The 16624-nt window shown below is 37.9% G+C and overlaps 1 protein-coding gene across 1 annotated transcript in view; it reads right to left on the bottom strand.

Moving 5' to 3' along the window:
- The window catches only part of KLHL2 (kelch like family member 2), a 116878-nt gene that overhangs the window by 82516 nt on the left and 17738 nt on the right, over positions 1-16624 (bottom strand). The window contains exons 3-4 of the mRNA XM_017861958.1: positions 12682-12788; positions 2951-3115 (exon numbers count right to left, since the gene is read on the bottom strand). Of these exons, the coding sequence (XP_017717447.1) occupies positions 2951-3115; positions 12682-12788 (272 nt within the window). The remainder of the gene's footprint in view (positions 1-2950; positions 3116-12681; positions 12789-16624) is intronic.

Below are 16624 nucleotides of genomic sequence, written 5' to 3'. Positions count from 1 at the left end.
ACAGTAGTCCCTTCTTTGGAGTTAATTTTTTAAATTACTCATTCCCTCATTCTGACTCCAAGTTAACAACTTTCATTTCAAATAGCTATCATATTGTTTAAAGTTAGTGTAATAAGGAGACCGTACGGTATCATGGAAGAGACCCTAAACTAGTAATCTGGGAAAACAGGGTTATAGCCCTGTTCTGTCGCCAACAGACGGCTGGATCTCAGCATTCTACGGCACAATGATTCTACATCAAAACATGCAATCCCAAAAATACTTTCTAGCCCAATACTGTACTTTATTACTAAAACAGAAACTTACAAAAGGGAGGTCACCTGGTAAAAGATTTGAGTCTAGGTCTAGTGAGAAAAATATACCACCAACAAGAAACATTTGAATTACAGAAACTTCTGTTCCCACTGTCAGCACCTTCAGGGCATACAAATTCAGAGCAGGGCTTTCAGTTAGGGCCATTTAAAACTTCAGCTTAACATTAATAACACCAGACACCTCCACCATACTGCTTTTTTCACCATACTGCTTTTTTAAGGTGGACAGCACCTCACAAGAAAGATTTAACAAAACACAGATTGACAAAAAACATATAAAATAGGAAAGAGGAGTCTGGTGTATCTTGATATGGTATAGTCTTATTTTTTTTCATTGAAAAACACGTTATGGAAAAGTAGCTATTTTAATCAAATTTATTTCTCAACTGCCTTTTCCAAAACAAGTATTTTCAATCGAAAATAAAAGAAAGCTTTACAAACCAGGATAGCCCTATGCTGAAGAGATATCCCTCCCCTCTTAAAAACAAAATGAAACTATACAAATGTTAAGCATCTAATAAGCCTACCAAATGTAACTCTTAGAATGTATTCCTGCATATTCTAAAAGCTAAGCAATATATACAAGAGGCAAATTAGCATGGCAAGAGTTTTCTGAAAGGCTGTGATGACTAATATTTCAGGACTGGAACATGACAGTTATTAAAAGAAACATGAGAGGCGTTCTCCTAACTCCTAATAGGCCCATGTCCCCACCACAAGAACTACTACAAACAACATTCAGGGCTGAATTCACACAGTTTTGTCTCTAATGCCTAAATGATTTTTCTCAATTTTCTCCCATGTGGTCCACTGTGAATCAAAGAAATCAGTAATTCAATTGTTGAAGGTCAAATATAAGGGTATAATGAGGCCCATGCGCTAAAATGAATAAACGGAATGAACAAAAAGAAACCAAGATAAACTCCTGTTGAAAATAATGCCCCAGAATCTAGTGAATAGTTTAAATGTACCTAAAAGACAAGAATGAGATGACATATTAGCACAGTGATCTCATGACAGATACCAAACACTTCCTTCTATGTTAAAAAAAAATTCATCTGGCATCTGATGCATACATTTAGAAACATGCCCAATATTGACCAAGGTTTTTCAAATGCCTTACCTCATAACTAGAACTTCCAAGCAAAGGCTAATGAGGCCATCTGGGAAAGATCACCAGGAGACCTTACTACTGCCAATATTTCATATGGAACAATCGATAGCATGTCTTAAAAAGTGCAAAGATTTCAATCTCCAAATTCATTTTGTAGCATATTTCAACTAGCTAGCAGGGATGAGGATTAAGCCAACAACTTCCTATTTGTGTAAGTAGAATTTAAAGATTATTTCTTAAGAATTTAGCCCTAGTTATTTTTGTTGTCCTTAAAACACAGTGTCCCTGTTAGAAGGAATATAAATAAACACACATTTTCAGATGGCAATTTGGCATCGCTATCAAAAAATTAATATACGCATGTACTCTTTGATTCACCAATTCCATTTTGAGGAATCCAGCTTATAAAGTTTGGGTATGCAAATGTAAAACTGTCCACTCACTACACTGTTTATATAAAGGTGAAAAATCATACATATATATAGCTGATTAACATGAGTTAGACCCATATACATTAATGTGTAAAGACCCCTAAGACACTGTTCAGTTCAAAAAGCAAGTTTCAGAACACGTATAGTATTTCTTATGTAAAAAATCTATGTGTACATGTGTGTGAATATACACATGGAAAATTGTCTGAAGGGATTCACAGTAGATAACAGAAGCTACCCTCTAGGGAAGAAGAAGTGAATCAATGTATGTGGACTGGAGTAGGTTCAAAGAGAAGGGCAGTTTTCTAAAGAGGGATTTTCACCTTTTACTCCACATCCATCTGTATTATTTAAACATTTATGTAACACACATGAAACATTTGTTCTTTACAGGAAATAAGATGCAATGTCAACTTTTAGCTAAACTCCAGAATCACTTAAAGAGGATGCTCAAATAGTGAAACAAAGAATAGGCTGGGCATATGGAGGTTCACACCTATAATCACAACACTTTGGGAGGCTGAAGAAGGTGGATCACTTGAAGTCCAAGAGTTTGAGATCAGCCTGGAGAACACAGTGAGACCTCTCTACAAAAAAATAAGAAAACTGGCTGCGCATAGTGGCACATGCCTGTAGTCGCAGCTACTTGGGAGGCTGTGGCAGGAAGACTGCTTGAGTCTAGGAGGTCGAGGCTGCATGATCCATGATCAAGCCACTACACTGCACCCTGAGAGACAGAGCAAGATTGTGTATCAAAAAAAAAAAAAAGGCAGAAATAAAGAATATCGGCAGTCAAAAACATTCTTTGTAGACTATACCCTTCCAAGGAATAAAGAAAAACTGTGGGCAGCATCAATCAACAGTTATAGAAGAATATGACAGTGTTTTCATGAAAGAACAAGTATCATTCAGAGAACTAGAGGATTTGTATCTTAGATCTTAAAGAATATAAAAGATACTGAACTCAGAAACATTACTAAAAAGATGCAATCATTCCAAGTATTTTTTAGAATTACAGTTTTCACAATGAATCCTATTATTTTGGTGCAAAATGTATACTGTGTGGGTATGCTTTTTTTTATTAAAAAAACTATATGCATAAATAGCTAGATGGTGTGAAGTGTTTACTCTTACCTGTACATTTTCTTCTGTAACCTGAATTTCTGCAGTGTAAACGTAATCAATTAGCATCCTCAGGGTCCAGCCATCTACCTCTTTTATTCTAACTCTTTTTGCTCGGCTCTCACTCATCTCACCTAAAACACAAAGGAGTAAGAGTGATGTTACAGCAAGACACTACTGTGGAAGTTCCAATGCCAATAAGGATTGATACACCTCCTTGCCACTCACTGTATTCAATGGGCAGCATAATCAGCCACTTTTTGCAGGCCGAAAACACTCCCCTTCCTCTTCCAAAGCTTACCTGAGCAAATCATAAAATGTACTTTTGTTACCCACTTGTACCTCAAAATCGTATCACAACAATGAATGTGCCATATGTCCAGCTGCATGAACTATTCTTGTGGCTATAGGATCTGTAGCTGAGGCTGTCCCTGCTTTTGGGCATTTATTGTCTTCATGGATTTCTAGTCATGACTAGAAGAGTAACGATGTTACTGCCTTTGGCTAATAGCAATGAACGGTTGCTAAAAAGCACCCACCTGGTTAGCATTACTCCTTCAACAAACACACAAATGCCTGCAGGGGCATGCATAGCCTGCACCAGACACAGAGGCTCCACCCTCAGTGAGAGGTCACAACCCTCACTCCGGAGACAAGGAGAAAACAAATTACTTATGATGCTGAGAAAATGCAAGGCGTAACAGGGATCACAATAATAACAAAGGGTTAGTCAATAACGAAGCTTGTTACAGAGATCTTCTAGCTCAGATTCAGTTCCTGTTTGTCATCTGCAGCAACTTCACGCTGAAGTCATTTCCATACCAGCTTTATTACTAAAACCAGGTATCCTTCTACAAAACTGCCTGTAAAAAAACAGTACAAGACTTTCTTCCTAATACCCACTTGTGGAAAAGAAATAGGGAAAGAGAAAAGAGAAGGGATGGTCCCTAAGCCAGGGAGACTTGGGGAGAGCAGGAGGCAAGTTTAAGCACCTAGGTGTGGACAACGTAAGTGAACCATGATACTTGGAGACACAAGCAATTGAATGGGGGTGGGGAGGGATTCAATTAAAAATTAAAAGGACAGTCCAAGAATAATGCTGAGGGCCATGGGCAAAAAAGATTTGGCTCTAGAATTCACTAAGTTATAAAGATAAAAGAAGCATGAGAACGTGCCTTCATTACCTTCACTTTAACCCAGCATCTCTTACTAAAACAACGCTGCCTCAAGATTTCTTGAAAGCTCGCTTCTTTTTCAGATACGATGCACTGTCAGCGACCATAAACTATCAGAAAAGTCTATGGGAAATCATAATTACACAAAATTCCTTTGTAAACACAAACCCTGGGAGGAGAGAAATAACAATCGTCATGTACATTTAACTGTGTGCTTCCCTGGAGATTATCTCTGACAAGATCTCAGAAAGAAGCTGTTCACCTCAGAGCCAAAATATCCCAAAAACTACCCTGCTACTTCCCAGGAAGAAAAACATCTCTTTGTATGACAAGGGAAGTAGGAGAGTTAATGAGAAAGATGCACCCATACCTACATAGCAGGATGAAAAGGACTGAGTTGTATGTCCGGTGCTGCAGCAAATGTTTTTTCCCTGCTTACAGAAAGGGGGAAAAAGGAAGGTCAAGGAATACAGAAAAATAAGTCTTCAGCCACATATAAGGCACCTTCCTCTATTCTACTCTTGCTGGATCCTGTGGATAGTTGGGGTTTGTATAAACTGAAGACTCTTTTGTGCCAAAAGTTAAGGCATTCTGGTGATTCCCACCTGGACTTTAGACAAAGCCCATAACTGATTCACCTGCAGGGCCCCAATAATATGCGAAGCCCTTCAGGGACTGGGGCCACATGAGCCCAAAGCCAAACAGCCAGTACTCAGTTAAACAGGACTCATCTTAGACAAAACCAAGTGGGACTTTAATTTACATGTATGGCTGAAAAATAATTAGTTCTCTGCCAAACAGTTTTTAATATTTTTAAGGTATTGCTATATGATGCATTTTGCTAATTCAAATATTTGTCATTTTAAGATTATTTTCTCCCCAGAAAACTATATCTGCTTCTAATAAATTCAATCTCAATTATATACTGTTTTGAAAACATTTTAATATTTTATATTAATTTACAAGAACAGTAAGAAAACAAAAAACTTGCCCATGACTGCATTAATGGTTTAAAATTCTAATTACTATGAATCAAAGCACATACTAAAGAGAATTGTAAAAGTTATTTATATCTAATTCCAGTAGTTACATATTACCTTAGTTTTTGCCCTTTGCTGTGTTTTCAGAGGAAATCTTTAAACAGCATGGCTTTGTGAGATTTATGATTGATAATGCATTTTTAAAACTATCCAAGGAGAGTCAGGTGCTGTGGCTCACTCCTGTAATCCCAGCTACTAGGGAGACTGAAGCAGGAGAATCACTTGAGCCCAGGAGTTCAAGACTAGCCTGGGCAACACAGCAAGACTTTGTCGGATTTAAAACAAACAGAAAAAAAGCTAGGCTATCCAATGATACTGTACATAGTTTATCCTTACCATTTATAACCTCCCATAATCTCTATAGAGATTATAATTTCTTGTTTATGTTTTGATCACATAACTCTAAAGTTATATCAGAACTCTGAAACTACATTATGCAATCCATACAAACACCTATACTAAAAACCTAAGTGACAGTCATCCTTGACTCTCTACTCTTCCTTACCCACCAATCCCACAGTTCACCAAAACTTGCAGAATTAACCTTAGATAGATCTCAAATAAATCTTCTCACCTTCTCGCCCTTGGGGTTCCTATAATCTCTTGCTAACACCAATGGAGCCACCTCCTAATTCTTTTCCTGCCTCCAGTACTGACTCCACAAATCTGAGCATGGAGTTCAAAAATCCTTTGGTTTCTCCCAGTCCAAGCACACATGTCCAGCCCCTGATTCATTATCTAGCCTTCTCTCTCTCCCCGCTGCCATTTCTAAACTTGAAATACATTAATGAGAAGCTGTTTGTTGTTTTCTACAGACACCAGGCAATGTCTTACACCTGATGCTCCTGTTGAACATTGTCCTCTCTGTCTCCCCACCCACTCATTTCCCAGGCTAATCTCCACTGGAACCTCTCTAGGTAGCCTTATCTATTGGTGGCCCAAGGCTGGATTAACACTCTCACTCTAGGTACAGTTGGGTAATTCATGCAAATCCACTCTGTCATAATCAACTCTTTACCTAGTTCTCCTCCTCTGAATTCTTAAGTTCACTGAGAACAGGGATGAAGCCTTTCTTATCTCTGTATAACATGTCTGACATCTAGTAGATACCCAATAAATACTGGTTGGATAAATAAATAACTAGATGAATAAAAAGTAAAGCAAGTGCCAATTTAAAACGTAGCGTTTTGGCTGGGCGCAGGGACTCACGCCTGTAATCCCAGTGCTTTGGGAGGCCGAGGTGGGCGGATCACGTGAGGTCAGGTGTCCAACACCAGCCTGGCCAACATGGCGAAACCCTGTCTCTACTAAAAATACAAAAATTAGCCAGGCATGCTGGTACATGCCTGTTGGGAGGCTGAGGCAGGAGAATTGCATGACCCTGGGATGCGGAGGTTACAGTGAGCTCAGACCGACACCACTGCACTCCAGCCTGGGTGACAGAGCAAGACTCTGTCTTGCCAAACAAATAAGTAAGTAAATTAATTAATTAATTGAATAAATACATAAAATATAGCATTTTTACTTAACATAACTAATGGCATTTTAAAATTAGTCTTAAATATGGATATTCTAGCTATGAAGGATTTCAGTCAACAAACATTTATTGAACATCACTATACATTACAGGATGAGCTAAGCACTTTCACTAGCAAATACCACATCATCTCTACTTTCTCTTTTTTTGTTTGAAACAGAGTCTCACTCTGTTGCCCAGGATGAAGTGCAATTGTGTAATCACAGCTCATTGCAGCCTTGAACTCACAGCCTCAAATGATTCTTCTGCCTTGGCCTCCCAAAGTACTGGGATTATAGGCATGAGCCACTGCACCCAGTCTCATATCTACTTTTATTGAGAAAAAAAAGAAAGTCCTCCAAATCATGAAAGTGTAAAAACACATATATAGCTAAAAACATTTCTATCGCGCATGCCTTAGTCCCAGCTACTCAGGAGGCTGAGGCAGGAGAATCGCTTGAACCCAGGAGACGGAGGTTGCAGAGAGCTGAGATCGTGTCACTGCACTCCAGCCTGGTGACAGAGCGAGACTCCATCTCAAAAAAAAAAAAAAAAAAAATCCATCTCAAGGACCTTTAATCAGGACTCCTGAAGCCCAACATAAACTGGTAACTTCACTTATCCACTGTAAAATGAATTTATCCAATGAATACACGAAAAGTGAATAGGTTTAAAAAGATAAACGCTAAAATTCATTTCATTTTTAAAATTCTATGATTCTAATTTCAGTTATTTAGCACACAAAACATCTGGAAAAAAAAAGAAAACATAAAAGCATAACACAGAAACACTGACTGTGCTGAAACCCTAAGAAATAAATAACAAATTTATAGCTATGTTTAATAAATAAATTTTATTCCATTACTTTGCAAGTTCTACTTATCATCTACTCTAATCACTACCACCTTTTTCTTCTTGGGTTACAAAGCAGTTACTGACACTCAGGCATTTTCAGTTTGGCAAGCTGACCCAGGTGCCCCACCAGCCACTCTCTATGATGGTCAGAGCATGTAACTCTCCAGTTCTACAGCAATTCTAAGGCCAACATGTTAACTGCATTGCCCTTCCAGTTTTGATCTGGTTTGGGTAACTTTTGAGAAAGGTTCCTTAGCTCCTAAAAGAGAGCGTCCTCCTTCCTTGAGGAAGCGGTTGTTGGGTCCACTGTTGTAGGCATCTTTCATTTAAGAGGGGAACAAACCTTAGGATGTTTTTATTGAGGACAGAAGGGTAGAGAGACAGAAGGAAGAAGATTCTTGATGAAATTTTCAAGCTGTACATCCAACCATGTCTGGTGCCCAGCCTGCTTTCTTATTATTTAAACCAGTTTGAATGGAGCTTGCTGTTACAGGCAGCCTAAAGCATTCCAACTTAAGTTCTTTGTGCAACATTCTATTTAATTTTTTTCAGAGCCATCAATACCAGAAATTATCTTTCGTGTGTTTACTTACTGTCTAACCTTTCTTCTTCTTCCTAACTAGAATCACGAGAACAGGAACTTATCTGTTTTATTCATCACTCTAGTCCCCAAAGCCTAGGACAATGCCTAGCAGAGAAGATGCTCAATAAATACTCCTTGATGAATGAAAGTATGAATCTTAGACAAACATAACCATGTACACAGCTTTTTAAAATCTCACTTCTTAGTAACTCAAACAATAATCTCTTTTCCTATTCTAATTTATTTTACTGAATCATGTTCAATATGACAAAAGAAATCAAAAGCACACCAAAAAAAAGGCTAAAATAAAATTTAGTATTCAGTACTTCTCACCAGATTTCAGAAATGTTAGCCTGTGGCACAAATAAATCTCAAAGTATGTGTTAAGCAAACAGCTTTCTAAATGCCACATTTGTAACCAAGAAGTAATCTAAAAACACAAGAACCCAATTTGGTATGTTCTTTCTTAAGTAATAGTTAAACAACTTGGCCTTGCTCTAAATAGGCCCATACTTCACAAAGTAAAAACCCTGTGACTACATCACAGAATTACTTTTCACTTCCCTTCTCTACTCAAACACTTGGAACTATGACGAGTAACAGAATTATTTCTTAGGTGATATAATTTAAATGAATACTTCACCTACAGTTTATGAGATTAAAAGTAAGAGCCGACAAAGAACATCTGCATATTCCCCATTTCCTAATAGGTTAGTCACACGAAAACAAAAGAAGAGTAGGGAAACTCCCTGTCCCTGAGCAAGAGAATGTAAATGTACCTGATGTTTGGTGGAATGAAAGCATCCAATGATCTACTTGTTAACCTCACCATAATTTAAAAAAAGCTTACCGGGGCTTCAGACCATGAAAAACAAATAAAGAAATAAAGTACTTATACTCTGGCAAATACTTAAATGAGTCTACATACACTAAATTACCTAGACCCAATCATCGTGTCTTTTTTTTTTTTTTTCTTTTTTGAGACAGGGTCACATTCTCACTCTGTTGCCCAGGTGGAGGGCAATGGCATGATCTCAGCTCAGTGCAACCTCTGCTTCCTAGGCTCAAGCGATCCTCCTGCCTCAGCCTCCCCAGTAGCTGGGACTGACTATACAGGCATGTGTGACCATGCTCAGTAAATTTTTTAAAAAATATTTTTAGAGATGAAGTCTCCCTATTTCTACCAGGCTGGTTTAGAGCTCATGGACTCAAGCAATTCTGCCACCTTGGCCTCCCACAGTGCTGGGATTACAGGCATGAGCAACTGCGCCCTGCCTTTATCTTTTTTATCTAATCTCTGCCAACTTGTTGGCTAAACAGTAGATTCAAAAGTAGAAAAAAAAAATACAAAGATAGCCAGAAAGTCAAAGAGCATCTACTGCTGAAAAACCATAAAAGTTTAGCCTAAATAATAAGCACATAGAAAGATGCTCAACATCATTGGTCATTAGAAAAATGGAAATTAAAACTACAATACTATGCTACTTCAACACCCACTAGAAGGGCTATAATTTTTTAAAAAGCAAGAGCAAGTGCTGGCAAGGATGTGGAGAAATAGGAAGTTTCAAACATTGCTAGCAGGAATGGAAAACAGTGCGGTAACTGGAAAAACAGCTTAGCAGAATTTTTTAAGTATAAATGTACCATGTGACCTGGCAATTACATTCCTAGATATCTACTCCCAAGAGAAATAAAAATACATGTCCACACAAAGAACTGCACATGAATGCTCAGAGCAATATTATTCATAATAGCCAAAAATTGAAACAACACAAAAACATCCATTGACTGGTAAATGGAAAGTCAAAAGTGGTCTATTCACATGGAATGCTGTTTAGCAATAAGAACAGCTTCCTTTGAAACATCAGTGACATGGATGAACCTCATAAACATTATGTGGGAACAAAAATGTTCTAAAATTGATTTATGGTGATGGCAGTACAACTCAGTAAATTTACTAAAAATCAGTGAGTTGTGCATTTAATACAGGTAATTTTTTTTTTTTCTCTCACTCTGTCACCCAGGCCGGTGTGCAATGACACCATCTTGGCTCACTGCAACCTCTGCCTCCCAGGCTCAAATGATCCTTCTACCTCAGCCTCCTGAGTAGCTGGGAACTATAGGCTAGTGCCACCACACTAAGCTAAATTTCTGTATTTTGATAGAGATGGGTTTTCGTCGTGTTGCCCACGGTGGTCTTGAACTCAAGCAATCCACCTGCCTCAGCCTCCTAAAGTGCTGAGATTACAGGTGTGAGCCACTGCGTCCAGCCCTGAAATGGGTAAATGTTATGATATATAAAATATGCCTCAATAAACTAGTAAAAAAAAAAAAACACATTAGGTACTCAATTCACACTTTGTATATATGCCAGAAATTAACACAGTATTCCTATTTTCAACTACTTCAGCGCATAGCAATCTAAAATTTGACTAAGCATAAAAGGTATATTCTCAGACAGAAACCAGTTGAATTGCAAAAGCACCTAACTACTAGTTAGTTGCGATCCACTATAAATACTTAGAGAATCAGAATGTCTTCAATGCCTCATTCCCTTCCTTAGGCAAAGCTCACATATTCATAAATCACATGTCAGCTAAATCATGATGCATAGAGAACCATTAGACAAACACAGAAGAGGGAAACCGAAATGCAGTTTAGATTATAAAGCAAACAGAAAAGACAGCTAAAGACATAATAATAATAATAATACCTCCTATCTCTACCTAGCATCCATTTCACTGGATGTCTAAGGCTCAAGGAATTTGGAGACACTAAGTCTCCAAAGCCTTTTGAGGGGAAAGGAAACTAACCTTGATCTTACAGGTATAAGTTAATCACTCTATTTTTGTCACTCTGTGGACAATAAAACATTTATCAAAAAAAAAAAAAGAGTCTAGCTTACAGCTTTTCAATCTTGTACAGAATATAAAGAAATTTACAAAGTTAGAATAAAAAAGAATGGTGATATGACCATAATAATTAGTGTCAAAATTAACTGATCATTTTCTATGTGTCAAGTGCCAAGAAATTCACACATATGATCTCATTTAATCTTTACGAAAACACTAGGATGTGGGTAGTATTATTATTCCCATTTTCCAGATGGGGAAACTGAAGCACAGATTGTAGTTCCAACACGTAAGTGGCAACAGCAGTGTCATCTGAAGGAAGGCCACCAAGGGGGGGACAGCACTTTACAAGGGAATTCCTGAAGTAGCCCAACACATTCCAGATCGAATCCTCTCTTACAAGCCTTAGAGACCCTCTCTCTCTAGAAAAGTGTCCAGCAGTAATAAATAAGATGTAAATCAAGAGACTAAAGTGAACCCCAAGACATAAAAATCTGACTAGTCTCGCTTCATGGGTATTGACTTTTCAGATCAATCTCAGCTGAAAGGCAACCCTCCCAAACTACATCCTCAACTTGGCTCAGAGCCCACCTGCTATCCTTCTTCATTCCTGATTATTTAACTCTGTTCTGGAACAGCAAGATCATAAAAGGCTGAAAACTGAGTGGGGCTCTGGTCTCCTCACTACTCCCAAGACACCCAGAAAAGTTTTCACTCAGTCCACCTTCTCCATCTGACCTTCTACACTCATCTTCATCTGTGTAAACCCCTCAATCCATCAGGTCTGGGGAAATCCTTCTCTCAGTGCTGCCCATCACAGCCCTCAATGTCTGATCACTGCTATGGGCACTCAGATCTTGCATACACTATTACCTATTAAAGGGTGCACATCCATCTCCCTGGCGACACAGGAAGCTTTTGGGGCAGAAGCATGTTCACACTGTTTTTGTATGCCTTGAAGTATCTAGTAAAACAGTAGCACCAAAATACTTAATGGTTTCTAAAGTAAGAAGAGCTTTGTATTTTGCTTTTGGTATAACTACATTTCTATTTGTATTTTCTATTTGGCATACCAATACCCTAAGATTATAAACTCATTGATGTAACAGATAAAAACTTCATTTCTTTGTACAGTATATTTTAAAAAAGAATGAGAGTAAAGGATTCAAGTGTGACAGACATAAATTACTTCTTTTCCAGAAGTACTAAAATCATTCTATACATTTTCACAGTTGCCAAAGTAAAATCTAAGCTTGTAGATAAACCGCTTTATTTTCTTGTATTTCCAAATGAAGGATATTAAATAAACATCTTTTGTTCAATGTAATACTAGATGAAACAAATATAAAATCATTTTAAAAAATGTAAAAGTGTTTTCTTTTGTCAAAATAATAAAGTGCCAAAAAGCTATTATAAATGGCAGAAACTAATATACATAAGTATAACTTACAGGGGGAAAGTTGAGCATAAAATTGTGAGTGTCCATATGTATAGGCTTACTGACACCCAACAATAAAAAACAAAGAGGAGGAGGAATTTGGAACAAACCAAGAACATTTTCTTCCATTATAATTCTTCATTTCATAAAAGTAAAATGTTAATAACAAAAGAAAATGTGGTAAGAAAAGCTCAGATCTGAATACATTTTTTAAAATGCCCATAACTAAAATATTTCATACCTGTAAACATGGCATGAAAATAAGGACTACAGGCGGCCAGTACCACTCTATGAGCAGAGATTTCCATGTCTTCTGCCACAATTGTGACATCGCACAGCAAACTTTGACTGTGTAAAAAGCAGAGAGAAAAAATGTAAATGATATCAACAGTGAATGTATTGAACATCCTATGCAAAAATATTACAGTAAAGCCCACTTTCATCAAGTGGAGACTCACGTAAAAGACAGCCATCCTTTGGGACATGACCCCTAAACATGAAGTACATAGAAAACAGCTGGGATAAACACCCAACATGCCTTGGATCCTCATTAAGAATCTTGCCTTTGAAAAACACAGAAATCTTCCCAAACTTGATTACTGATTTTTCAACCTAAAGGCAATTACTGGCAGCAAACCATCAATGGACTGCAAAAGATGAGGTTGTCTGAATAAGAAGTAGCAGCAGAAGTGGCAGGTGTAGTCTGACATGAAGATGAAGAAAAAACACATGCCGAAAACTAAATTGGGTCAAATACCCACCCCCTCCCAACAACAACAACAAAAATCTTTAAAGATCCTAGTTCATCAAGCAATGGTAAAATTATATTCAATTACACCTGCTGCTTAAAAGTCTTTGCGCATTTGAAGCTTAACTTAATCACAACATTTTACCAACGCAAAATATCTCATCCCTCAAGGCCAGAAAATATTACATCTAAAGTCAAAAAGCACTTTGGCCAGGTGCAGTGGCTCATGCCTGTAATCCCAACACTTTGGGAGGCCAAGGTAGGTGGATCACTTGAAGCCAGAAGTTTGAGACCAGCCTGGCCAACATGGTGAAACCCAGGCTCTATTAAAAATACAAATATTAGCCAGGTATGGTAGACCACACCTGTGATCCCAGCTATTGAGGAGGCTGAGACACGAGAATCGCTTGAACCTAGGAGGTGGAGGTTGCATTCAGCCAAGATCGCACCACCACACTCCAGCCTAGGTGACAGAGACTCTGTTTCAAAAAAAAAAAAAAAAAGCATTTTGTTACCTCAAAACAAACCATTATTCAGCAACCATAATTATTATATCTCTAATTTTAAAACAGCCATTGCAATTCACTCGAAAACGTGGTAAGCATTTCTGACAAGCAGTATGTGGTGACAGATCACACTCTCCAGGTAATTCATAATGTCACAGGATATCTTTAACAGAAAACATTGCTGATGCTTATTCTAGAACAAGCAAGAAGGCTCCGAAGCCTAAAACCTGCCCTGCTAGCAGTCTTACTATGAATGACTGAAATGGGTGTGGTGAAAGCAAATGTCCCTTCCACACCTCACATACCCAAGCACTGAATTTATGTCTATGTGCATAGCGCATGCAGGTCACACTTGGCACCCTCCTCTACTGTTCTATTTCCTAAAAGGGTGGCCTGCCTCCTTCTGTAATTTTCTAGTAGCTTACAAGCAACATTTGCCATGAGCTTGACCAAGTCCTTGAAGTTTTCCACCTGTTCATACTGCTTACAAACTTGTTCCCATAAAGTTCATGCCAAAACTTTTGGAGAGCCTACTAGTAACTACTCTCCTTCCAGTTTAGGAGAAATGGGAGAAAAAAAGAGTACCCCAGCATCAGTGATGACTGCATCCCAGGGCCTCATTGCTGAGGAGATTGCTTTGCCATTTACTATAGTATGGCTTGTGTGTTACAGTTTAATGGCTCATGATGCTGTATGAGACATACGGCAGGTCCCATATTGGAGTCATAAAAGGTGGCACAGTATCACTAATTTATAACTCCTCCAGATCATTTTAGAGAACTGACAAAGTCTACTATCTGCCCTGAGAATATAAAAGCATTCTGCAATTCTATGAATTCTATGGGTTCACATAGAACTAGGGTGGGAAAAGTCAGCGGTGTCAGTGGTGTTTTCAGGAAGGAACTATGCAAGAGTTTTACCTGCATGTATTATTTCATTTAGTGCCCACCACAATGTTATAAAGTATTATTTTTATCCCCAAATTTATAGCTGGCGAAACCAAGGTTAAAATCCTCCAACTAGTGGCAGTGCCAGGATTCAAAACCACAGGCTGACTCCAGAGCCTCTTGACACTACACAAAACCTAAAGCTATACAGTTTTAAGATCTGTTAAAGTTTGAATAAAACAAGAAAGAGAAACAATAAATTATAAATAATAATTTACTTTTTGACATACTATATACTAGAAATTACTTTTAAGTTCTATATATAGCTAATAAAAGCTCCAATTTTAGTGTTAGCACTACCTCTACAGAATATTTTTAAAAATCAGAGTTTGCTCATTCATTCAACAAAGTACTGCAAGACCATCTCTGCCCTTAAGAAGACCAGCAGAAAAAACTGGCAATGCAAAAATTATAGGATAAAGTGGAAAGCACCGTAATAAAGATGTTATGGAAAGGTGGGTGGGGGTGCATTTAAATCAGACTAGGGGTCAGAAAGGGCTTGCTGCAGCTATTGGCCTTAAGCTGAGTTCTAAAAACAAGTAAGAGTCAGCTGGATCAAGAATGAGCACAAGAATCCCAAAGAGAACACGATGTACTACTGCATGGAGACGTGAAGCAGCAAAGCAGAATGTGGAACTGTGGGCCAAGAAGAGTGGGGAGAGAGAAGGGTGGGAGCGAAGAAACTCTGGTGGGAGGTAAGTAGGGTCAGCAGAGCATGCATGATCTCTCTAGAACAAAGCAATCCAGGTTTCTCTTTTGTGACCTGGGGATTTGAACACAAGATGAGTCAAGTGCATAAGTGCATCTTTATGCCTATTTTCCTTCTGTCAGTAATCCCTCCTAGTGCTTTAGTTTCAAGATGGAACACAAGTGGAATTACACTTGAACACCTCAAAAATCACATAACTAATTACATTTGGCTTCAATTACAATTATTCATTGATCCAAACCTTCTAACATAATACCTGCTGGCTGTCACTTATATTACTGACTTGGCCTTACTGACTTATTAGTTGATGTAAGTTAACTAATAAGGTTAAAACACTGCTAAAATATTATGCAGACACATCCTGGGTTAGGTCCCAGAGCCACTTTACAAATTAAGAACATGCTTAGTTTTAGTATTCAATTTTTTATCTGTCTTCAGTAATAACATATTTTAAAACAGCATTAGAGATGAGAGAGCTAACAAACTGTTACAAGTTTGTGTCACTGAGTATACAATGAGTGTATATCAGTGTGTGTACATTGAGTCCGGCCCTTACCTCTTTCCAAATTTGCATGCTTACAAGAAGCTGAATGACTTTTGAGTGAGAGAGCCACGAATGAAAAGTCTGGCACTAAAAATAAGAAAAACTTCTTTTAGCAGCCCATATGCAAAGTCTTCCATGGTGAATTTCTAAGTTTATGTTCCTATTACTTGAAATCTAATGAGGGAATAAACTGTAGGAAAAGAAGGCCTTCAAAATAATGGAATAAATAAAGTTGTTATTTAGCAAAATTTGCATTTATTCATTCATTCATCAAGGACTGTTTGAGCTTACCAAAATAAACAAGATCAACAGCCATGACAGTATGAAGTTCACAGTCACGTGAGGGAGACAGACAAGGAAATAAGTGATTATAAAATGAACCCATGACTATTAAGATGGGACAAGTGTGGGATATTTGGAAACACACAGGCGAGGCTAGGCCCAACCTTACAGGAAAGCTTCAGAATGAAGTGGCTTCTAAGCTCAAATCTAAAGGGAAAAGAAAGGAGTTAGATAGGCTTAATGTAAAACTCAAATAGCACAGAATAAAGAAAGGCACTCCATCTCCTAAATACAATTATATCATGAAAATTGGTCCTTCTCAGGAAAAAAAAAAAAAAAAAAAAAACTGCTTTGAAAAGGCATGAAACATGCCTGAGCATAGTAAGGAATCCTTGGGTTTTCTGATAAAAAATGAATGAATTCCTAAGACTGAGAAAAATCTGTCACT

The sequence above is a fragment of the Rhinopithecus bieti genome, unplaced genomic scaffold, assembly GCF_001698545.2.
Source record: "Rhinopithecus bieti isolate Rb0 unplaced genomic scaffold, ASM169854v2 scaffold_62788, whole genome shotgun sequence".
In the NCBI taxonomy this organism is placed as follows: domain Eukaryota; kingdom Metazoa; phylum Chordata; class Mammalia; order Primates; family Cercopithecidae; genus Rhinopithecus; species Rhinopithecus bieti.
The sequence above is the reverse complement of the archived record's forward strand: the minus strand, read 5'-3'. Positions and strand labels throughout refer to the sequence as shown.